General features: G+C 34.0%; 1 protein-coding gene across 1 annotated transcript in view; it reads right to left on the reverse strand.

Annotated features, from left to right (window-relative positions):
* The window catches only part of EPHA3 (EPH receptor A3), a 413,601-nt gene that overhangs the window by 38,295 nt on the left and 349,332 nt on the right, over nucleotides 1-25,974 (reverse strand). The window contains exons 12-13 of the mRNA XM_027874169.1: nucleotides 16,876-16,937; nucleotides 13,981-14,190 (exon numbers count right to left, since the gene is read on the reverse strand). Coding sequence (XP_027729970.1) covers nucleotides 13,981-14,190; nucleotides 16,876-16,937 — 272 coding nt within the window. The remainder of the gene's footprint in view (nucleotides 1-13,980; nucleotides 14,191-16,875; nucleotides 16,938-25,974) is intronic.

Below are 25,974 nucleotides of genomic sequence, written 5' to 3' on the forward strand. Positions count from 1 at the left end.
AAAGATGCTGAAGTGGTTTGCCATTTCCTTCTCCAGTTCATTTTACAGATGAGGAAACTGAGACAAACAGGGTTAAATGGCTTACCAGGGTCACATAGATAGTAAGTGTCTGAAGCTGGATTTGAACTTAGGAAGATGAGTCTTCCTGACTTTAGGCCCAGCACTCTATCCACTGTGCCACATAGCTGTCTCTCTTCCGGGGTTTATGTGTGCAAATTTGCGCCTTTTCTCTCTCTTTAGGCAGCAATGTGTTTTCAGATGACTAGTAACAATCCTTATTTGTTCTTTCTAAGGCTCCCTTCTTCTGTATCAGGACAAATATAGTTTGCTTAGGTTAAGTTCTGATATTTGTATATAAATGTATTTACTTAACTTTAGAGAAAAAAAAAAAGACCCACATGATGAAGCAACATAAAACAGCAACAAAGATTTGTGGATTGTGATTTTTTTTCCTCTCTGTTGGTTTGATGTAAGTATTTTAATAAATATCATTTGTTTTTGTTGAATGGCTTGTTGAAACCTTGTGGGGTGACCTTTAATCTTAAATTAAAACTTGTTATTCATTAAACTCCACGCAGACATGTTTACATTTTTTGGATAGTTTTGAACCTCACTGGCCTAATTCTAACACACTTATAGTCAAGAAAAAAGTTTTGGATATGATTCAATTAATCAATAAACATTTATTAACCACCTACTATGTGTCAAGCACCATGGTTTATTTATCTACCTATAGCAACTGAGTTCACTCTTTTCCATATATATCTGCTGTATTCCTCACATTGAGAAAATATGTTTAATAGGAATGTATATATAAAGCCTGTATCAGATTGCATGCCATTTTGGGGAGGGAGGTTGAATGGGAGGAGGAGAAAAATTTAAAACTCAAAAGCTTATGGCAGTGATTGTTAAAAATTAAAAATAAAATAATTAATAAAAATGAATTAAAATAAGACTTTACAATGAACTAAAATATTCACAAGTATTTAGAAATGCCCATTTCAGGGTTATTTAATACCTCCCTAATGAACACACATTTCTGAGCAAATCTAAAAATAAAAAGCCATACATATTCCATTCTGAGAGGAATAATTTCATTTGTAATAGAATGAAACCATTTTCTTCCTTCCTTTTAATCTCTACCTAAAGCCATTATTAGTGCTTTAGAATCAAATGCTTGGATAACAGCGAAAGAGGCACCTGATATCTCTATAGATAATTGCAGAAAACATCTAACTAATGTTTATAGTAAGAAATCCTTGAGCATTGTGTATGGCAGATATTGCTTATGTTGACTGAGAATATTGTTTCATATTTAGCTGCTAAAGTATTATCTTATTCCAATGACAATTAACCCCAAACTTTCTACAAAATAAAAATGATATGGTTAACATAGCTTTTTCTTAAAGAATTTGTTTTGAAGCTAAACAAGAAAAGCAATAATTTAAAAATATTGGTTATACAGATTTCCTTCATATCTATTTATATGCATATACATATACCTATATATATCTATGTATACATACACACACACACATATGAATCTGAATATATTCTTGTCTTAAGATGAGGTTTTCCCAACCGTTATAAGAATAATGATGTCCCTGCATCATCTGGGATAGCCTGCTTATAGCTCATCATTAATTTTCATTAATTTTTGTCTGTGGGGTTTTCCTCGTCTCTGCTCTCCCTTCAGTCTCTCATGAAGTCACGTAGTCCTAAAAAACTGTTTGTCTGGGTTAGATCAGGGACAACTTTTCCTGGAGAGAAAATTCTGAGTGCGAGTAAATATAAATCAGTCTAATCATCTTAGATGTGTTCCCAGGGACTCTGTTCCTCAGCTTTTGTTTGTGCAAAATGAAACTCATTGGATTTCTTCACTACCAACTCCTGTAATTCCTTTTGCTGGGTGTTGGCACAGAATAAAAATACCCAAGTCTATCTCTGCAATTTTTAAATGAGAAAAAACCAATTCCTCATGAGGGTCAAGGTAAGTTGAGAGAGATCAACAACTATTTTTTGTCTCCTGGAATGTGTGGAAAAATATGCAATTAATTATTACTTTGTGAAATCCTTCTGTGTAAAATGTGAGATACCATCCTAATGAAACTTCTTGTAGCTCTGTGAATTAGTTATCAATTTAATGATTTTATTTATAAAGACATTAACACCAAAACAACCTCAGGGGATAACATTATTCACTGTTATGCAAATTTAAATCCCAGTAATATGACAGAAGTTAGATATGAGTCCTTGAGGACAAAACTGTGTAGCTGAAAAATAAGTCATAAGGGAAGTTAGTCTATATATTTTAATTTACTCATAGTTCATTATATATATATATATGTATATATAAATATATGTTCATCTTTGCTTCCTTCTGAGAAACTGTTATTCTGACTATATCAAATGCAAATAAATTAAACATGTGAAAGCCTGTCAAGTTCCCCTATAATTCATTGTAGACCTTTACATACTTTTACTCTTAATTGTGACTACCATATAAGCACATACACACACTTTTTCATCTCCTCTCTCCTGCGCCATAGAAAATCCTTCTTATGTTGGCTGGGATATATATTAAGGCACAGAATCTTCATTTCAAGCTTGAATGGAGGTCTCTGAGAATTAGATCAATTCTTTTTTTTAGCTATAAAGCACATACTTTAATAGATTGATATAAAAACGTCTTTGATGAGGTCAAGAAAATATCTGTTATCACTGATTGTAGCTTATAGTTTTTAAAACTATAGTTTTATAGTTACATATATGGTTACTATATATGTATATATATTACTTTATAGTTTAGTATAGTTATTGTTTAAAAACAACTATCCTTATAGATAGACTGAGATGTTAAATCTCTTGTTCACTTCATTTTGGGTCGGCAAAGTGACTTCCGGGATTTCAGTAAATCATTTACTTTTAAACTGCTTTACAGACTGTTGTACAACATTCTCATGAAAATAGATATATTGAATAGCTAAACAAGTATTTGAGGTAGTATCTGCTAGGGTATACAAGGTTCTCACAGTACATTTTTTCTAAACTTGTGTATGTATGGAACTATACACTGAGTATGAATAAAAAGAGAACTGTAACAGGTACTACTAATTTATACATAACAGGATAAGATTTGAATTAGAGTTTTGTTTTATATTTTGTCAATCAGATATTTGTCCATCAGATCAATGCCAAACCTAAGGTCTATTACTTCCAATAACAACTTCTCTTTAAGCACAAAATTTAATCAGAGAACATAAATTTTGTTCTCTTTTTCTTTTGAGGCTTTAGAGTTATGAACTTTGCCCTTTCTGATAGGATCAAAAGCTCAGGAAAATATTTACGTATTTCTGAAGTTTCTAGTCCATTTCACTTCTTGATTTAATCACAGCATTGATAATTTACTCCTTTCCTTCATAGGGAGGTTAAAAGTATATTAAGAATGATACATGGAAGTTGTGTGAATAAGACTCTTGAAGATTCTGTGAAAGAATATTGAAATTCAGCTCCAAGGTTAGTTGAAATAAACCAAAGCTTTTTTCATTCTAGCTAGGAATAGTACCTAGTACTTAGTGGATGTAGGAATCACACTGAAAACCTGTTTTTGAAATATTTACAACACATTTTTATAGACTGATTGATTTGAATTAAACATCTGGGCTAAGGTGCCTAAATTTTTCAGGAACCTAACTGAATTCTGTTCCTTCTATTTGTTTGAAGGGAGTGGGGGGAGGGAAAGGAGGGAGGTATAGTTTCTAAAAGAAAAAAAAAAGGCAAGTGCTTTGCAGATCTTTGGTGATTTAGAGATAATCCTTCCATATCTATCAGGGTTTCCTTAAGTGTTTATCTCTATTAAGTTCAAACAATCTTTTCCTAACCAAAACTTACACCTCCTAATTTTGAGCTGTGTTAGATTACACTTAAAATGATGAAAGGTTTTGGGTTGTATACTTACTGGAAGATGAATGTCCATTATAATATATACATATTCATATATTTATTTATATCTTAGGAAAAATATCCTCTAACTGGATTCTGGAGCTTGCACTAAAAAAAAATATAGTCTATCCATTTTGCTAGAAGGATAACTGAAGGAGAAAAAAGGATTGGGTCGCTCCATCTAAGGTCTATAAATTTATCAAATTGTCAGGAATCTAGACATTATCTGATGACCCAGGCATTAGGCAGAAAGATGAAGGGGAATCAAATAAGACTTCTCTGGGCAGCCCATCTTCCCTAATCCCTAGTAGTTCAATTCTAGAGACCACTAGCAGAATGGACCCAACAGATATCGATTCCCTAAGGGATTAAAGATAAAGATACTTGCTGAAAGGCTGCAAAGATACAAACCTTGGAACTTTGAAGTTTCTTCTCATTACTTGAAATACATAGGATTTCCTGAAAGGTAGGATAATTTTTGTTTCATTGTACTAAAAGTCATGACATTCTGATCCAGTTAATGAAATATGAAGGAATGACTTTTCAATAACTTTCAGGAACAGATACAATGTGAACATCCAGAAATTTTAAGTATTATATGCAATATATTGTATATTTCACTGTAAAAGAACAGCGTAATTGTAAAATCCATGTGTCACTCTGAGAATGTTTCTTATTGTTACTGTCCTTTTAAATGTCCAAATTTCAGATTTCTCTTCTAAAAATAGTTTACTAATTTACAAATGCATTGCATTGCAAAAGTGTCCAGGTAAATCAATTGTTCCAAGTTAGAGGATATTTTTCCTAAGATATAAATAAATATATGAATATGTATATATTATAATGGACATTCATCTTCCAGAATAACCGATAACAATTTAATTTAACAAACATTTGTAGCTATGTATTAGAATCAATTCCATCCAAGGAATTACTGCCAGAACAATTTTAACTACTATTGCTAGATATGATTGCTTAAAAAGAGTTGAGGGAAAGGAATGTTGGACGTGGGAATGACTGTCCAGGAGGATCAGGCAAAATACCATCCTCTAACAGAAAAAGAAGGGAGAAAAAACTAATTACTCCCTTGCCAGAATAGAGAAAAGTAAGAATTAAATACCTAGACAAAACTTTTGGCCCACCAAGACATACCTATTGTTTTGTGTGTGTGTGTGTGTGTGTGTGTGTGTGTGTACACACAAAGGAAATATAAATATATAGTCCCTGTCCTCAAGAAATTTACAAATTATTATGGAGATAAGACTTGTAAACAAGTAACTTCAAGTTGTAATACTTGAATAGACAAAGTTAAATAGAGAGGGAGGGGACATTTCTGACTGAGGGAAAGCCCAAAATGCCTCATGAAAGGCTTCATGGAAGCAGAGGAATTTGAGAAGGGTCTTGAAGAGAGGAAATTATTTTCATAGGCAGAAATATGGAGGATGGCACTTCTAGACAAAGAAGATAAACTATACAAATACATGGAGGTGGGAAATGACTAAGCAGACTAGATGTCTATTCATTAGTATTAGAGTTATTTGAAATATGAACTGCTCTCAAAGAACTTACATTCTAAATTGGAGGTAATCTCAGTGAAAAGGCACTGGGGGAAAGGGGGAAAGAGTAGGGAGACACTTGAGACAGGGAGTATAACCAGCAGTCTATTGTAATAGTCCAAGTGTAAGGTCAGAAGAGCTAATGGAAGTGTGATTTTATTCACAAGAGAATTGTGAATAACAAGACTTGGCAATAAACTGGATATACGAACTGAATGTGGGAGAGAAGGCAAGGATGATACTGAGGTTTTAAATCTGGGTTACTGGGAGAATGGTAGTAGTGCTCGACAATAATAGGGAAGTCGGGAAGAAAATAAGTTTTTGGAGGGGAAGGAGAATAATAAGTTCTCTTTGGGACATGTTAAGTTCAAGATGCTTATGGGACATCTAGTTTGAAATACCTAAGAAACATTTGGTGATTTGAAACTGGAAATCAAGAGAGAGGTTAGGGCTGGATATATAGCTCTGGGAATCATCTGAATAGACAGAATAATTAAATCCATAGATACTGCTGAGTTCCAAGGGAGATGATATAGAGAAGAGGAATGCAATGCCCAGGACAGATGCTTGGGGGGATACCCAGTTAGTGGACCTGACTTGAATGAAGAACTATCAAAAGAAAAAAAGGAGCTTTTCACAAACAGGTTTTTTTTTTTTTTTTTTTTTGCTGTTGTTGTTTGGTTTGTTTTAATGACAGAGTTGTCTGCACAGTCACACAACAGGCTGGAGAACATAGGGATGTCAAGGGTCTATGTTTATTTTTGGTCATTAGGGAAAAAAAACATTTGACTCAGATGAGCAAAACAACATGTAAGGAGTATACAAGAATCGATAGCTGCTGCTACAGATGTAGCTTTGTTCAGTGATAGAGTGATTATCAGTATCGATTGAAGCAGAAAATAGGGGGTCATTTCTCAGCAAAGGTCTTTGCCAGAGTCATAGAGAATATTCTGGGCAAATGCCAAATTAAAGATGGATGCCCTGAAGATAATGGCATCCCACCAGGTATTCTGCTTGGAGAAGACATTGTCCTGTTTGTACAGAATATTGACAAAGTCAAGGCTATCCTAATGCTCTCAATTCAATGCAATGCAATTCAACAAGCATCTATTAAGCACCTATTATGTGTAAGGCACTGTGCTGGATTTTAAGGACATAAGGATAAAGTCCAACTTACATGTTTACTGGGGAAGACAACATGAAACCCTTCCCATGGAGAAGAGAACAGAAACTGAGCCTTTAAATAAACTAGGGATTGTAAGAAGCTTTTGTGGAGTGAATGTCAACCATGGGGTTTCAAAGGTGTGGACCAATTAATCCAAATGTGAAAATGAATTAAAATATTCCTTTTTTATATAAATCATATCATTTAACTTCACAAGTAACATAAATACTATCATCCCCATTTTTTTAAAAATCCTATGGTATTTAGACTATAGCTAACTCTTGATTAGTGAAAATAATGAATCCTGTGAAGTAGTGACACTATTCAAATTAGCATTGCATACTTCCACTGAACTCTAACAAATCACCATATTGTACATAACTATAACTTCAAAAAGAACAAATTCATATATATTGAGACTCCTTCACAGGACTCATTGTCCTTGTTACTGTGTCTGACTCTTCATGACCCCATTTGAAATTTTCTTGGCAAAGATACTGGAGTGGTTTGCCATTTCCTTTTCCAGCTCATTTTACAGATGAGGAAACTGAGGCAAACAGGATTAAGTGACTTGCTCAGGGTCACACTGTTAGTAAGTGTCTGAGGCCAGATGAATGTTCCTGGTGCTTTATCCAGCGTACTACTTAGCTGCTCAATTGGGACTTGGCAGTGTTTATAAAAATTAAATACTGACACTCTTTAAGTGTGAAATGCATACCAGAATTATGTATTTAAGAGCTAAATTCAACATGTTTTCATTTTCATATATTCTAACTGACGAGAATATTTGGTCAATTGGTAGAAACATCCATTAGCAACGATAATAATAATGATAATAACAGTTGATGTTTATGTAACACTTTGTTTTATATGTTATTTTAAGCACATTACTGGCTTTATTCCTCCCAACCTTATGAGAGATACCACAAATACTAGTCACATTCACTGTAGAGAAGGAAATTAACTAAGGACAAAGTTTTAGTAGGTAAAAATTAAATTGTCTTGCCATTTTCAAGTTACAATAATGACTTGACTTTGTGAAATATGTTTTCCCTCCACTAAAAATTGTTTCTTTATGGCTGTCTTTTTCATCTGAAAATATAGCATTTGGGACCTGGCTATAGATTAATTGTGGCAAGAGGCAATACACATACAATCAAACAGAGAAGTCACTTGGTTAATTGCTACATTGGTTGCACACTATATATAAGTAAATAAGTTAGTAGCAGAATTGGCAAATACAGGTAAACTAGGCTTTCGGAATGACTTTAGTTTGCCCTATTTCTAGTACCAATTATGTGGCACATCAGGTCATAAAATGAATTTGTGAATCAGAAGTAATTAGATTTAATCCAATTCAAAAACATTTATTATATTACTCAAGAGAAACATGGTGTATAAAAGGCCCATGTTAGTATAAGGAAGAGCTGGATTTTGCCTCTGACATACACAGTTATGTGGCCATAGAGAGATCAACCTTTATAAGATGACAGACTACAGCCTAAATTGATTATCAGTATTTGGTGGAGAGAATTTTCACAATGGAAATTCCCCAAATCAACTGAAATCTATTTCTAGACCTCTCCTGTCCTCAAAATGTCCAGTATAATTGGAACTTCTGAAAAGCAAATTAACTAGAAAATTGTCAACTTTCTCTCATTTTCCCACACTCTGTGCTCTAAAAGTTCAAATTAAGCATAGACTTGAATGCTAACATCTTTTTTCAAAATTGTGAGTTCTAAAGTTTTGATTCTGGAACAAAACCCATGCATTCATCCATAAATGGAGAAAGGCATATTTCATGCATGTGCATGTAATGCCAACCTATCTGCAAAGAGAATGTCTTATTTAAAAAATCAAAAAATTCTTCAAGATTAAATAGTTTTTACAGAGAACATTGGGAAAAAGTTAAAATGAATCAGAATAATAATAATAATAATAATAAAAGATTGGTGTTAAAGAGCCAGAAATATATGATTAAATTTTCCTTAAAATTCACTTGAACTAAAGTGGGATGCAAAACACTCTCATATTTGTTCTCAATGCAGCAACTGGAAAAAAATTAGCCTAAGAAATATTGTCTGTGGAAAGAACCTACTCATCTCAAATGAAAAACAACAAAAAATACAGCAATAAGCAAACAAAAGTTCATGCTGCAACTCTGTGTGACCCACTGCAGATATGCTATGAATACCCAAATTTCACACCTTTCCTGAACAACCTGTTCTACTTCAACATTCAACATCATTGTTTTAGTGATTAATATTTACCAAAATAGAGAGGCAGTGTAGAACTTTGGGTAGAGAGCTATTCATCCAAGCCAGGAAAACTTGGTTTTAAGTACTACCTCTCATAGCTATTGGCTGTGTGACCCCAGGCAAGTCAATTAACCTCTCAGTTCCCTAGGAAACTCTAGTTCTATAGTTTGCAGATGGTGCTTACCCACATTGATAAAGGGAGTTCTACCACCTGAAAGTTTCCTAAACCAATTAAATCACTGTTCTAATCTCTATCATCTGTCTACTGAAGTAGATCCATTAAATGCTAATGCTGGTTATATATTAAGTGCTTTGGATAGTGGCAGTTTTATTCCCTCACAAATAATATATAATTAAAAAGTACCAACTATATAGCATGTTGCCTATAGATGCTAAATAAATATTTTGAAGCAACATGCTTAAATGCTTCAATTATTATAGTTTCTTAAGGTTTCTCAATGAAATCAGAGGTCTAGTCCCTTACCTAAGGTATGAGAACTATGAAGTCAGTAGCCTACAGTTGGAGAAAATATGCTGGAATGTATGTAAAAAACAAAAATTCCTAATTTAAAAAAAGGAGAAAAGAGAAAACACCAAACAGTCCCTATCACTATTTTTATGGATTTTGTTCAGCTAAACAGGCCATTTGAAATATAACTAGAGCAGGCCTGCACCATCTATGACCCACCAAAGGATTTCTGGCAGTGATAAAAAATGTGGAGGGGCCACCCAAAACCCGTTGGCGTGCCTGCAGGGCGTAAGTGGTCCATGGGCCACAGGTTGTGCTGGCCTGAACTAGAGGAATGAAGGCAATTCATTTCTCCAGACTTATGTCGTACCATTACACTAAAGTTTGTTGTTGTTCAGCCATTTTCCTGTTGTGTTCAATTCTTTGTGGTCCCATTTGGCTTTTCTTGGCAAAGATACTAAAGTGGTTTGCCATTTCCTTTTCCAGCTCACTTTGCAGATGAGGAAACTGAAGCAAACGGGGCTAAGTGACTTGTCCAGCGTCATACAGACAGCAAATTTCTGAAGCCAAATTTGAACTCAGGAAGATGAGTCTTTCAGACTCCACACACATTGCTCTATCCACAGTGCCACCTCGCCGCACTTCACACCACAGGGTAAAACCTAATAAGTCATTTCACCTTCGGAAGAACCATATTTCAATCTTTAAACCTTTACTCCAATGTAATGGTAACGTAAGATTTTTAACAGCAGCTTCCTTGCATTTGGCTCTATATCATTTAAATGCCCTTAATGCTAACTTAATCAAAAACCCTGAATTTCCTCATTTTCTTCATCCTGAATCTCTTCCTCTAAGGAAGGGGCTTTTTATTTATTTAAAACAGCACACCTAATTCTAATTGATAAATCTGACAATTTTAAGATGCCACATGAAAAGTGTTAGTTGAGTATCTAGATGTATGACTATAAAAGTCTTGTAACTGATTTATTGATAAATCAGTACTGATGAATCAGAATTCAGACATCCAACTGAGTTCCTATTCCATATTCCTTGAGGCATTATCCATGCTGGAATGTTTTCATTCACTGAAGAAGAATTTAATTTTTTAGAAAGAGCCAAAGATAATTTGTAGTCAAGTTTAGTGACTAAATTAACTACGTGACCAAGCTATTTGATAGGCTCCCCAAGGAGGTGTGAATATGAAATCTTGCAAATGATTTTCTTGAGTGACCCTTAAGCCACTCTTGAAGGAAATCCACACAGAAGGATTTGTTTGAGTAATAGAAGCATCAGTAGAATGAATGTATGATCTGTCAAGATGATTACAATGAAGGGCAGATGTCAATAACCAGTTAGGTACCTATGTTCATGTATGTGTGTGTGTGAGTGTGTGTGTGTATGTGTGCATGCTTTAAGCAACGTTACTTCATGGCTACACCTTGTATTTAGGAAGTGTTTTTTTAAAGAGTTCACATTGACAATCGTTATTTTAGTAGTTTTAAAAATATATAAATTTAGTTATTTTTAAAAAAATGCCATATCAAGACACATTCCACTGTTTCTTAAACTAGGAACTGGCTCTTCCATAAGGACTGTGGGAATGTTCCAGGAATATCCTGGGATTACTAATATTAAATATCTCAGAATATCCATTCGATAATATTGACTAGATGCAAATTAAGGATTTGGGATTGGTGGAGTATTTGAGCATCCCCCCACCCCCAAAAAAGAAAAAAATCCAACAGTAATAAATGGATGAATTTTTGCTTCAGCAAAAATCAAAGAAATATTTAAAAAAAACACCAAGAAGAACAGTAAGGTACTTTATTGCTTTTGCTTTACTAAGGCCCAAGAACTTTAGGTATCTGCTTCATCTACTTTCATAAAAACTCTAACAGAGTGGCAGGACAACTATAAATTATTCTGTTAGAAAATAAAACCAAAGTGGCTTCTGTATTGCTGGGACTCTAGAATGATATCATTATTTCAAAGTGATTTCCTGGAGAATAGCCTTTCCTAATGTTCCCCGGAGTTGAAATTTATTAACCATGAACATGGGGGCCACTAGGTCCTTCAATCAGCAAGGATATGATTTCAAGAAGGAAGGAAAATTCAAGATAATCAAGGTTTAAAAATTTTAAGAAAATGACATGAAATCAAATAATTGTACTGAAAGGTTTTACTTTTAAGGAAAATATCATAAGGAAGACACAGTGAGTATGTACTTTTCAAGGACTATTTTAGTAGCTCAGCCAATGACAAAGGGTTATGAATAACTTCAAAAAGTAGATGAGATATGAGTGAAATAAAAATAAAAAACTCCCTACAAAATAAAACTATCAGATTTCCATTTATTATCGTGTGGCATCAGATGTTAGTTTAGTTATTAAATAAATCATACTTAGCTGTAAAATAGTGGCTGACTCCAGTGTCTCTGATAAAGGCCTCATTTCTAAACTATAGAGAGAAATGAGTTGAATTTATAAGAATACAAGCCGTTCTCCAACTGATAAATGGTAAGAGGATATGAACAGGTAGTTTTCAGCAGAAGAAATTAAAGCTATCTGTAGTCATATGAAAAAATGCTCTAAATCACTATTGATTAGAGAAATGAAAATCCAAACAACTCTCAGGTACCACATCACACCTATCAGATTGGCTAACATGACAAAACAGGACAACAATAAATGTTGGAGAAGAAGTAGGAAAAGTGGAAAACTAATGCCTTGTTGGTGGAGTTATGAACTGATCCAACCATTCTGGAGAGTAATTTGGAACTATGCCCAAAGGGCTATAAAACTGTGTATACCCTTTGACCCAGTAGTACCACTTCTAGGTCTATATCCCAAAAGATCATAAAAATGGGAAAAGGACCCACGTGTACAAAACTATTTATAGTGGCTCTTTTTGTGATGGCAAAGAACTGGAAATTGAGGGGATGTCCATCAATTGGGGAACAGTTAAACAAGATGTGACATATGATTGTAATGGAATACTATTGTGCTATAAGAAATGATGAACAGGCTGACTTCAGAAAAACCTGGAAAGACTTATATGAATGATACAGAATGAAATGAGCAGAACCAGGAGAACATTGTACACACTAACAGCCACATTGTGCAATGACTGACTTTGATAGACTTAGCTCTTCTCATCAATGCAAGGACCTAAGACAACTCCAAAAGACCTACGATGGAAAATGCTATCCACATCCAGAGAAAGAATTTAGGAGTCTGAATGCAGATGGAATCATACTATTTGCTCTCCTTTTCTTTTGTGGTTTGGTTTTGTTTCTTCTTGCTCGTGGTTCCTCCCATTAGTTCTAATTCTTCTTTACATCATGGCTAATGTAAAAATATATTTAATATGAATGTACAAGTAAAGCCTATATCAAATTGCACACCATCTTTGGAAGGGGGTAGAAGAGGGAGGGGGAGAAAATTTAAAACTCAACATCTTATGGAAGTGAATGTTGAAAACTAAAATTAAGTACAAAAAACATATGATCCTAGTGAGTAACAATGTGACTCCCATAAATCAGCTGCTATTATTAAATAAACTTAAAATGAAAAAAAAAATAGTAGCTGATTGATTTTGCTAGTGATCATGGAAAAGAAAACATTCAATATTTAGGTTAAGATTTTTGTCAAACCTTTCCAATCTAATCAACTTTGTGGAGCACAACGGTCTAGATTTATTGGTCATCATTGTTTTATATTGTATTTGATTGGGCAGTTGGATATTAATATGCCTCTCTCTTTCAGCTTAAAGAAGTTTGCTAGCAGGCATGAGGATAAAAATATGCAAGTAAGCCTACATTCTTTAACATCTAGGTTCACGTAAAGAAAAGTAAATTTAGCTCATGATGTGACTGAAAATCATGAAAATAATGTGATGACTGACACTACTATGAGAATGCCAACACTTAAATTCATATAATAGGGTATATTACACTCTTAGGAATGCATCCATTAATGCTGCATAATTATATTTTCTTACCTCTCCCATTATTGTTTGGGTAGTAAGCTGAACTCAGCTCTAGGATTTTTAAAGTTTTAGTTTAGGAGGTCTTTAGTTGTATAATCAAAATGGGACAGTCTACCAAAAGAATTAGCCTTTGCTCAATTGCCCATGCAGAAGAAAAAAAAATTGTGACTGTAGAATTTAGGAAATTGAAATAATAACAGAATTTATATACTGATTTTCCACACTCTACCAAGTGTCCTGGTATTTTGAGTGTTTGTCAAACCTTCATTGTGCAGCCAGAGTATATGTTAAGGCAACCTAAATAATTGTGAAAATTTCAGATCGGCAAGCCTGAATTTGTTTGTTTTTAGGAAAGAAGAAAGCCTGTAAATTATAATGGGGTTACATTTCAGATTACAGTCAGATTTGTAAAGAAAACGTCTATTAATCTTATGAAAAAAATCCATTAATTTTCCAATATATTCTTAAGACAATTAAGAAACTCTTTAAAGAAGAGAAAAAAGAGGTTGGTAAAGCTTATTTGGCTGGGTTGACCCATGTCTTACTCAGGCTTACTACAAATCAGCATGAGATGAAAAATAAAGAATAAATAGTACAACTTACTCTTGTTGTATAAGCAGCCTCGGGGTCATCCTCTAGAACTCTGGAAAGGCCAAAATCAGAAACTTTGCACACCAGGTTGCTGTTGATAAGGATGTTGCGGGCAGCGAGATCACGATGAACGTAGCCCATATCTGACAAATACTTCATTCCAGAGGCTATACCTCGAAGCATCCCTACTAGCTGGATGACTGTAAACTGGGCATCGTGCTTCTGAGAAACATTTGAAATATGTGATTAATAAGTGTCAGTTTCTCGTCAAAATTCTCTGGTTCTAGTGCTGGATATTGACTCTTAATCAGGTGCCTTTAGTCCAAACCTGCACAACTTGGCAGTAGGTTCAGGCAGCATACAGGTTAGACTAGAGACAGACTGACCATGCTTGGTTGAAATGGGTCACATGACAAACAGGAGAGTGTATCATGGCAACCCTACATTTTTTGCAGGCCCCCAAAATCCTTTGGCAGGCCACAAGCTACCTGCAGGCTATATGTTGTGCAGGCCTGCTTTAGACTAACTGCACTTAACATTCTGTCCAATGCCACAAGCTAAAAACAATAATGATAACATCTGCAACAAAACAGAGTTGTAGAGTGATTACATGCCATCAGTAAGTCCTTTAAAAAGCATGAAAGCATGTCCCCTTTCTTCTTGCCAGCTTTGGGTGCCAAAATGGGACTTTGATAGTTTTCATGTAGCACACACAATTACAGGTCAGAACCTTTCATTAAAGTTCAGAGATCAACTAGAAAGGGACCTTCAAAGTGTCTTCCATGGAATCAGATAATCACAAAATGTGAGATATTGGAGACTATCTAGTCCAACCCCCTTTCCCATTTTATACATGAGGAAACTGAGGAACAGAAATGTGAAGTGATTTGCTCATGGTCACATTGGAAGAGATTTGGGATTCTAATCTAAGGTTCTCCAATTCAGGGATTTTTCTAACATACTGCTCTCTCTTCTAAGATAATGTAAAGTACCCAGGATAGCACTTTTGATTACCTTTCTTCAGCCACATGCTAATTTATAAAGTCCTTCAATCAGACAAACTTTAAAACTTCTTCATTTTAAAGATTTAATAGCTAGAAGATAGGTCAATTAATCACAAAGTACTTATTGCATACCTTTGTGCCCAAGCTGAAGAAACTGTGCTGTAATAAAAACAGCATCAGTTTTAGGGTCAGAAGACTTGCCTTGATTCCTGAGAAAACTCAGGCAAGTAATTTTACCTACACTGACCTCAGTTTTCTTATCTGTAAAATGATGGGATAAGATTATACCCTAGGTTCATATATTTAGAGCTGGAAGGAACTACAGTGAGCATGTAGTCTGACCCTCTGGAATTACAGAGGAAGAAACTGTAAATCTAAGAGGAAAAACTAATTACCTGAGGTTGCATAGATTGCAAGATACCAGAGGTAAGGTATGAATCCAGGTCCTCTAAATCCAATGTCATCCTACCATGTTGCTGTTGATTAAGACTGAAGAACATAGTTCTTCAGACACACAAATATATACATGCTAATTTATAAAATATATACATACATATGTATATGTCATGATAGACTTTATCATAGGAATAAGAATATAGATTTTTTTAAATGCAATTACCATGTAACTATGTTTTCTTTCCTTCTTGTTAGTTTATGGTATTTGATATATATCTGAGAGTAGAAATAGCATGTGAAAGTATATACAGAAACACCGTATCATAGGAAAAGTGTGAAATTGGTTATCTCTTAGCATTTGTTGATTAGTAGTTAAATGCAGCTACATATATATGTGTGTGTGTATAAACATTCCTCTATGAGATTATTTTACATGACTAGTATTACATATAATATGTATATATATATGTATATATATATATAGTGTATTTTAAATACTTTTAGAGCAGCAACTCTAGTGCAGTACTTTCAAGGTAGTGTCCATTCAAGAAATATCCATTAAATGAATGGATCTGCAGGCCTTGTATACTTAGGTAGCTAGATTGATTTCTGAAACCAAACTTCACTTATTGGATAATCTAACAGTTGTGCTGAAGTGCAGTGATATTCTTATAAAGACAGAATATGTCTCCTTCCAGTGGTATGATACAGGGTTCATGCTTATTTGTTAAAGAGACAGAACCATTTAAGAGATGGATGAGCTTCTAATAAGCAGCAGAGACTGCTATAAAGATGAAAACTAAAGGAGCATTCCTATTCTAGGTGGATGTTATTTACAAAATTTCTCTACAATGCTTCTTATTTATTGTTTTACCTCACATGTATCTTGAGGCAGCATACAACATATGAGGAAGATGTTGTTCAGGTTTGATTTTGAGGAAAATAAATCTGAAAACATTAATATTTGGGTGCTGGGAGAAGAGGACATCATTTTATAGTCTTCTCTTTACCATTTTGTCTCAGGATATTTCAGCTTCTATCAATAAATATTTACCTTTAAATACCGAAAATCTAGAACTTGCAACAATATAAGAGGTTGTCTGTAAGAGTACCAACAATTAATTCCATTTGTATTGGGCAAGGTAAAAAAATTCAGACAAATACTGTATTTACTGTTACTTGATGGACATGTCACAATATTAAATTGTTAATTTTGCCCAGATGACTCCAATTTACAATAGTAATTTCTAGTCCATCAGATCAAATTTTCTGCAGATAGAATGCAGTTAATAATGTTTAAGTGCTATTAAAGATTGTTTTAATGTGATAATAAATAAAGATGTCAAAATGTAAATGAGTATATTAGAATACAAACTATAGAGACATTGTAGAAAAAAGAATAAGATTTTTATCAACAAAATTTAAAAATAAGAAAAATCACTAAAAGGAATATCTTAAAGAAAAACATTAATGGAACTCGTCATTCATTAGTAATTCTTGCACTTACTCGTAAGAAGCTGTCCAAGGATCCATTCTCCATATATTCTGTGACAATCATGACTGGTTTACCTGAAACATATGTAAAAAATGATTAAATATCTTTCTCAAATGTCAGAGGACATAACTACTTATTTTTGAAAAATATATCTGAAACTCAATTCATAGGTTCACAGGATCTGTATGTAGAACTGGAAGAACACTTTGAAGTTATCTAATCAATACCTCCCCTTCCCCCCACCTCCATTTTACAAATGAAGAACTGAGGCCCAGAGAATTCTAGTCCTCTGACTTCAAATCCAGCGCTCTTTCCCAATACCTTTTAGTGTAAATCAGTATCTGACTGGACATGTTAACATCATCAATGATAATGCAAACTACTGAAATATACAATAATCCAAGGTCTCAACCTTACTTTGTAACTCCTAAATTAGATTTATTATTAAATCTGCTAACAAGTTTCAAAAGAATTAAAAAAAATAAAGAATGAAGTGGGAAACTGATTTCAGTTTCATCTCTTTTCCTCTCCCCTATAGAGAGGTGTTAATGAGCCCTGAAATGATCAGAAAAAAGGCTTGAGAAGGAACATGAGAAGAACAGGGACTGTTAGAACAAGCCCCAAGATGATTATCAGTCCCTGAACTAAAAAGATTAGCTTAAACTTATGAAAATATTTTAAAGTACTCTGTAAAGTTTGACTTTCATTTACTTGATCTCATATAATTATAGATTAAGAGGTAGACAGGACTTCAGAAGCTGACTACTCCAACTCTTATTTTGCAGCTAACTGAACTGAGACCCAGAGATAGTAAGTATCAGAGCCATGATTCAAACGGGGGACTTTTGCCTTTAAATGCAGCACTCTCCACTATGCTACAGTGCATTCTGACTAAATTACTATTATAGACATAGATATAAAATAGTGAGAAATATATATATATATATATATATACATATAATTTCATAGTGGTTTAGTCACTAGGTGCATGTGTGTATGCATGTGTGTGTGTATACATTTGTTTTTTTCAATCATGTCACTTCTTGTGACACCATTTGTTTTTGTTTTTTTCTTGGTAAAGATACTGGAGTGGTTTGCCATTTTCTTTTCCAGATTATTTTACAGATGAGGAAACTAAAGCAAACAGGGTTAAGTGATTTGCATAGTGTCACACAACTAGTAAGCATCTGAGGCTAGATTTGAACTCAGGAAGATCAGCCTTCCTGACTCCAGGTCTGGCACTCTATCTACTGTACCATCTAGCTGCCCTGATATGTGTGTGTCTGTGTTTGTGTGAATTTTTTTTCAGGTATCCCAAAAGGCAATGAAAAGCCACATGCTGGGTATAAGCAGGTTATATGTTACCAATGTATGTTGCATACTAGACAAGAAAAAGTAACTGGAAAAAGAGGTGAGTTGGTCTTGTATGAGAGTGACAAATAACAAATGAACGGTCTACTATTGCATTATAGCTATTAAATTTTAAAAGAAACAGGAAGGACATTTTAAAAATATATGTTAAATATTTATTAATTTATTTATTTTTAGTTTTCAACCTTCACTTCCAAAAGATTTTGAGTTCTAAATTTTCTCCCCTTCTCGCCCCTCCCCACATCTCAAGACAACGTGCATTCTGAAAACTCCTTCCCCTAATTTTCCCTCCCTTCTATCATCCCCCGGTCTTTTATCCCATTTCCCCCTTTTTCCTGTAGGGTAAGATAGATTTCCATACCCAAATGAGTGTGGATGTTATTCCCTCCTTAAGCCAAATCTGCTTAGAATAAGATTCACTCATTCCCTCTCACCTTCCCCCACTTCCCCTCCACTGTAAAAGCTTTTTCTTATCTGTTTTATGTGAGATTAAATTATCTCACATTCTACCTCTGTCTTTCTCCTTTTCTCACCCCTTAATTTTATTTTTTAGATATCACAACTTTCATCAAGAAGGAAAATTTTTAAAGAAAGGCTTTTAGCATATTGGGTAGATCTTCTATGAAGGACTGGAATAACTACAGTAATGAAATCACAGATTCAATGAAATTCAGAAGTATATAATTAAAGGTTTTAACTGATTACATTTATGTTCATGTGTGCATACACACATACATATGTATATATATATATGTATACACACAATAACACAGTACAATTACTACAGATGTCATCCAACATTCAAAAGAACTTTCCAGAAAAAATTCTACCTATAGCATTGTTGTCAGACAGTAAAATTAAAGTATTGAAAGAAGATAGGGGACTTAGATTATCAGGTCAATAATAATAATAACAAAAACATTTACATAGCATCTACTATGTGCTAGGCACTGTGCTAAGAAGTGCTTTACAGATATCATCTCATTTGATCCTCATAATAACCCTGGGAGGTAAGTAATATTACTATCCCCATTTAACCATTAAGGATACTGAGGCAGGCAGAGCTTAATTGATTTGCCAAGGATCACATAAACAGTAAGTTTGAGACTGGAGATACAAACAGAATATGAACTGAGGGGACTAAAGAAGAAAATAATTTTTCTACTACTCTCTCCATTTTTCCCCAAAGTAAATTGATACCCTATTTGAGAAGGAAATAATCTAAAAAGCAGAGAAGAACATTCCAGAGAGCAGAGGCAGCATTAGCTCTTTTGTTTGAGCTATTGGCCCTGCACCATACTGATTGGTACTACTGTGTGCATCAGAATTCTACCAAATGGAATTATTCATATTTGTTGTGCAATCTAGAACCTGACTGCCCTATTGCAATGGGTAAGATCTAGAAGGTCTTTTAGCAAGAGCCCTAGAACCATAGAATTTCTTTTCTTTAGAAATATAACTGATTTCATCTGACAGTCAAGAGACATGAACTCTAGTCTTGCCACTAATATCTGTGCGACACAACCTCTTTAGTCTTTCTGATTTTAATCTATAAAATGAAAGAATTAGATTATATGATCTCTAAAGACTCTTTCCAATCTAAGCTTCTGTTTTTTAAAAATTTGACTGCAGATCCTTCTGTTCACTTTCAGAGATGATGTGTCCACAGAAGATGAGCAAAATAGGAAGGAGGAACAAAAGGGGTTGAACAATCATTTCGTAATCTATGGTGGCTTCCCCAAAATTTCAAAAATTAAAGCTATTCTGTAATATGGAAAAAATTAAAATGGATTTGTTCTTTTGTTACCTCACTAAATTGAAAATTGGAAACCATCTATACGGTATACTTTTCCCAATGTTTCTTTTTCTTCATGAATCTTGAAATTGTTGTTCTGCTGCCTCATCTCTGCTTTCTATATTTTTAATCTTCATTAAGTGACAATGGTAATGAATGGCATGAATTATAGACTTGGAACCTCAAGGGTTATATTTAATTCACTTAGCAAACTGAATCTCTCCCAAGAGAGAGAAAACAATATCTTTCTTCCCATTCCATAAAAAGTTTCCCTCTGACAATGAATTCAGCAATCAACGAATGTATCCATATAAATGACAATAAGGAAACAGAATTACTCTTAACTGATGTGCAGTCATGGAACCTAATTGTCTTATTTTAACAGGTAAAGTCTAGAAGGCCTTTTAATGCTCTGAAGCTATGGAATTCCTGACTCCTATAACTGCAATTGACCTAATCATATTCAGGAAGAAAGGCAAAATTTATCTTCTTCTCGGCCTTTGATCTCTTAAATTGCTTATTAATCCTTGTAGATTAATCTCTGAGGAAGCTAATAGTTGATATGTACATAAGCATCTATAATATATACACATATAGTATACATATAAATGCATATACATATGTTTATGTATGTTTGTATATGTGTTTTTACATAATTTTATTTAATATATTGGTTATAATATTTTATTAGGGAAGAATCTAATAATCCAGAAAACTGTGATAGTTGGAGACTGCATAGATATAATTATGTATATGAATATAAATATGCATATATGTATGTATGTGTGTGTTCTTGCTCAACTACCAATTTTCTGCATTCTTCCTTTGCTAATAAAATAGCTGGGCTATTGACATGCTTTATGAATCCAAACCTCTATAGAAAATAGTCAGATATTTGCCTTATATAATCAAGACTCAAGTATACATAGGTCATTACTGAGTTTGTGTAATATCTAAACCCTTTGCATATATATGTATACATATACACATATACATACATAAATATATGTGTGTATGTATATGTGTGTATGTGTATATACATATATATATGTATACACACACACACATGCTCGCACGTGCACACACCCACACACACACATACTTCCTCCTGGCTCTGAGACTTTTCATTGTTTCATTTCTCATTAACATCTCCACATCAATGTAGTCCAACTTCTGTATCCAAAACATATTTTTTACCATTTTCTAAGAGTCAGCAGAATCTGTCAGATTCTGACAGAAATGGAAGGAAAAGAAATTATAGGGAATCTATCTTTAGTTTCAGTACTTTAAAGGTTCTCATGAACTTCTTAAGGAAATTAATTACATTTTAGGGAAGAAGAGATTTCTCAAAAAATTATGGGAATTGCTTGAAAAAAATCATTCATTTGAAATCATCTCTTTTCATACAACTGTATCCTTTCTTACCATCCCGAAAGTTTAGTGCATGGAGTTTTTTGGACTATCCTCACCTGTCACCCTAATGTTCAGGTACACCTAGCTTCTTATTACTCAACATATTTATATTTGATTCTTCATTCCAATGTTTGCATTTATCTTTGCATTTTTTTTCAGTACCATGTAAGCCTATTGAGGGCAGGGGGGATGTCTTCTCTTGATAGTGCTGCTACTGTCCATTAAAATTCTGTATATAGTGGACATTCAATCAATGCTGTTGGTTGGCTTTGATTGGAATGGATCCCAATCAACAGAAATAGTGATAAATTTGAAACATAAATCCCTAATTTTTATTCACATTGATGACTAGAGATAAATGATTAAGCTTCCTTTATTAAGGATAAGAACACTAAATTAATCTACTATAATGAATTCAATGGCAAAGACCATGGAAACCTTTCTATTCTAAATATAGGCCTGAAAGAATGAAGAGGTCAAAAAAAGAGTCAAGGGGATTTCATATGTAGCATGAGATATCTATCCTGAATCTTTTCTATCATCTTTTCCCTCCAAATAAGGAAATTTGAAACAAAATGATAACTGTTGAAGTCAGAAAGAATGAAAGATTTTCCATTGTTGGAGCCTGCCACTTATTGCTTACTAAATATTGCTATTTTGCACATATAAAAATTATTTTCACTGAATCATTTCAAAATACTTTATAAATTCCTAAATACCATTTAAAAATTCCAAATGGGAACCAACTACTGACTATCCCCTTTAACATCAGAAATCATACATCTCTCTCCCCAAAAGAAAAAAAAAATTGAACTTTAAAAGTTGTAAAAAGCAGAGTAATGTATGAGAATACTAGAGAAAAAAAAAGGGTGGAAAATCTTAATACTGTTAGGCACCTCTGTCTTATTTGTCCTCTGATATGCAGAATTCATTTTATTCATTAAGTTAAAATGTACACAGTAAGAAACACATGTTCCATATAACTTTAAAGGAATGTTCTACACTCATTCATCAAAAATGCAACCATTAATACATGATAACAACTTATGTCAACAGTGTTTCTAAAATTTATTATACTAACAGGCTACACATTTCTGTAAATTATTAGTGAACTAAGCAGCACATGTGTGTTGGCTATTAAGAGTACTGCCTAGAAAGCACCCTTGAGACCCATGTAGAAGACAAGTTTAGAAAGGAAGAAATATGAAACAAGGGACTAATGCAGCACTGGAACAAAAGAATGATATCTTATTCAAGTAATGTACCCCATTACATCTATAGTATAAGGTACGTTCAACCAACCCAATGCCCAGGCCTCTGATGTAAAGTATACACTTAAATAGTTTGGGCAAAATATGTTATACAAGCCTTCTAAAATCCAATGTCATGAGAGAAAGGCACCTTGAAGGACCTTGGGAATGTAAAGTTAGGCCAAGCAACTCCCCCCCTTTTATTTCCCTAATAAAATCCTGAGGATTAAAATCCCCAGTAACCCCTTTCAAAGTTATGTCTTTAATTTACTTGATGAAAAAATGAATAGATACTACAATTGGGAAGGTGCTTAATTCAAACAAAGAAACAAAATTGTTGCAAGTTTAAAGGAATAAGTTTAAAGGAATATATATATGTATATATATACATGCATATATACACACATATACATGAATATACGCATTTACATACATACACATACACACACATACACATAAACAGCTATATAAGGGATTATTGTATATATTGTTTTGTTTTGGGTTTTTTGTGGTGCTTGATTTAGAGAAGATAATGCATTTCCTACTTTTCAGCTTTTCTGAAGAAACGCTGTTTCTGCCTTCCCTTGTTAAAAGGTAACATGAACATTTATATTGAAGACCTTTGGGACAGAAACACCACTATTAAAATTGTTAATAGCCCAGCTGGAAATAAGCCAAGAATATAATGACTGAATAGAGAACATGCTTACACTGACTTGCAAAAGAGACCGGATTAGACTTAGTGTCTCAAATTATATTTTTTTCAAGTATGCAATTAAGAGCAATGATAAGCAGAACTGCCCATGCTTAAAGAACATGCTGGATAGTCCGAGAAAGTGGGAAACAAAATAGTGAGAGAGACAAAGACAATGTGACAGAGAAACAGTCAGAGGCAGAGGTAGTGAGAGAGTGAAAATGAGAGACAGAGACAGAAACAGAGAGAGAGAGAGACAAGGACAGAGACAGAGAAATCCCTCACTCATGAACTGGAGATTGTGTACTCAAAATTAATCAATTTCAAAAAACCTCTTAATTTCCCAATTCTGGCATTATCTCTTTGCAGTGTAGTAAAAGGAGCACTGGACTCTGCGTCAGAAGGCCTAAGTTAGAAATCCTGGTTTCTTCATTGACCTTGGGTAGTTTACTTAATTATGTTCTTAATAGTGTTCTCATCTGTAAAATGAGCATGATGACACTTGTATTACCTGAATACTACCCTCTGAAGGCTATCAAGAAAAAAAATTTTGATAAACATTAAAGTAAAATATGAATGTGAATTATTAGTACTTGTTTATTCATCCCATTCACCAGTTTTGCTATTTTTTTTGTTTGTTTACTATATAGCTCTCAATCAGGTTGTGATTTTTCCAGCTTTCTATAAGTAACACCATGGTTTTTGTAAAGAAAGAAAAAGTTAGGGTTGTGTAAAAGAACGTGTTTTAGTTATAAAACATTACATTTCTTCACCATTAAGTGTACCATGCTAGCTTCATTCTAAGTCATTTCTTTTTACTTCCAGATGTTATAATGTGCCAGACTAATAGCTCTTAAATCCTCCTCTAAGAAAGTTCACAATCTAATCCTGGGTCTGGAACCCTATTATGTTTGCAACATACAAGATTGCTGGGATTTATACAGACAGATTTGGCAGACCTTATATACTTCTTTGGCCAGGGAGATATATCAAATGTAGAGTTCTTACTCTGAGAATAAGCCATTTGTAATCTATATGAATATGTTACAAGATCAAGCATGAATATGGTGTTTTTTTTCATGTTACTTACAATTTATATCACTCTTTTCTTTCTTTTTTTCACCTTCCTACATTTGAGGTTGGTTTTAAGAATTTCGCTGACTTACTATGAGCATTTAGGTATGATCATTTTATCTTTCCTAGAAAGGCCACTTCAGAAGAAGAACAAAGGTTGCTGCTTTAAGTCTTGCTTACACCATTCTAGTTACCTTTAGTTAGAGGAAATGGAAATCCACACATGATGGCATGCTTTCAATAATGAATTATTCTGGAGAGAAATAAATCTATTATCTAATCAAATTTAATACAGTAAATGAATCTGCCAATGAAATTGATTCTATACCTACAGAAACATTTATAAATATTACCTAACTCTAGCAGGAGGTGAGTCACCCATGGCAAGAAAATCCTGAAAAAACATTCTGATGCCACAGGTGGTAAAGGGGGCAAAATTTGACCATACACTTCTTAGCTCATTCAGCAAGGTATGTAACTGCTTCTTTGGAACACACAGAAATTCAAATCTAAACCTTTAACATTGTGCTTAAAACTACAATTCTTATGGCATGATTTGATCAGAGTATTTTTTTTTCCCCTCAAGAAAGCAGCCTCACAGTGTTGTGATCTAGTCTCCTTATACTCTGGGTAAAGTGTTAAACAACATGAATAACAGTGCTTCAAGTCAGGCTTTGAATATCCAGTTGAATTCCTGAACATAAACTAAACCTACCCACACTATATTTCCCACCCTACCCAAGGAAAATAGATGGACTGCAATTCCCTAAAGAATTTCTGATAAGAAAACAAAGTCCATTTATATTTGACACTTTTATGAGAGAAGAATTGCCTCTATAGGGAAATAAAAATGAAAATTAGCACTAGGCCAATTGCATTATATGACAAGTAATGCAAATATACACACAAATATAAACATTTGCATGAACAATGAAGAAATTTTCTAATAATGCAGCTTGCCTAGAGTGCAACTAGGTGGCTTAGTGGGTAGAGTGCCTGGAGTCAGAAAGACTCGCCTTCACTGAGTTCAGGCCTCAGACACTTACTAGCTGTGTGACCCTAGGCAAGTCACTTATTTCTATTTGCCTCAATGCCTCATCTGTAAAATGAGCTGGAGAAAGAAATGGCAAAACCACTCCAGTATTTTTGCCAAGAAAACTCCAAATGGGGTCACAAAGAGTAGGACATGACTGAAATGACTGAACAACAACAACTTGCCTAGATGCTTTAAACCGAGGACTACCCTTGAAGTTTTAGGCAACTAGGATATATACCCTGTAGATTTTGATTGCAACTGGAGCCAGCGTAGGTATCCTTACAGCCATGTGAAAGGCACCTCTCTGAGTCAAGTGAGCAGGAAGGAGAGTTTGGAAAGTATGGAAAGTAGGGTCAGTACTTCTGAAAATGATTTTAAAACACTTTTTTGGACCTTTAAAATTCTCTCCCAGACTAGCTCCCATCTTGGGCTTTAGATTTCCAGAGCAGTTAGAATCTCATGGAAGCTATGCATCAGA

Source organism: Vombatus ursinus, unplaced genomic scaffold, assembly GCF_900497805.2.
Source record: "Vombatus ursinus unplaced genomic scaffold, bare-nosed wombat genome assembly UNPS02014805.1, whole genome shotgun sequence".
NCBI lineage: Eukaryota > Metazoa > Chordata > Mammalia > Diprotodontia > Vombatidae > Vombatus > Vombatus ursinus.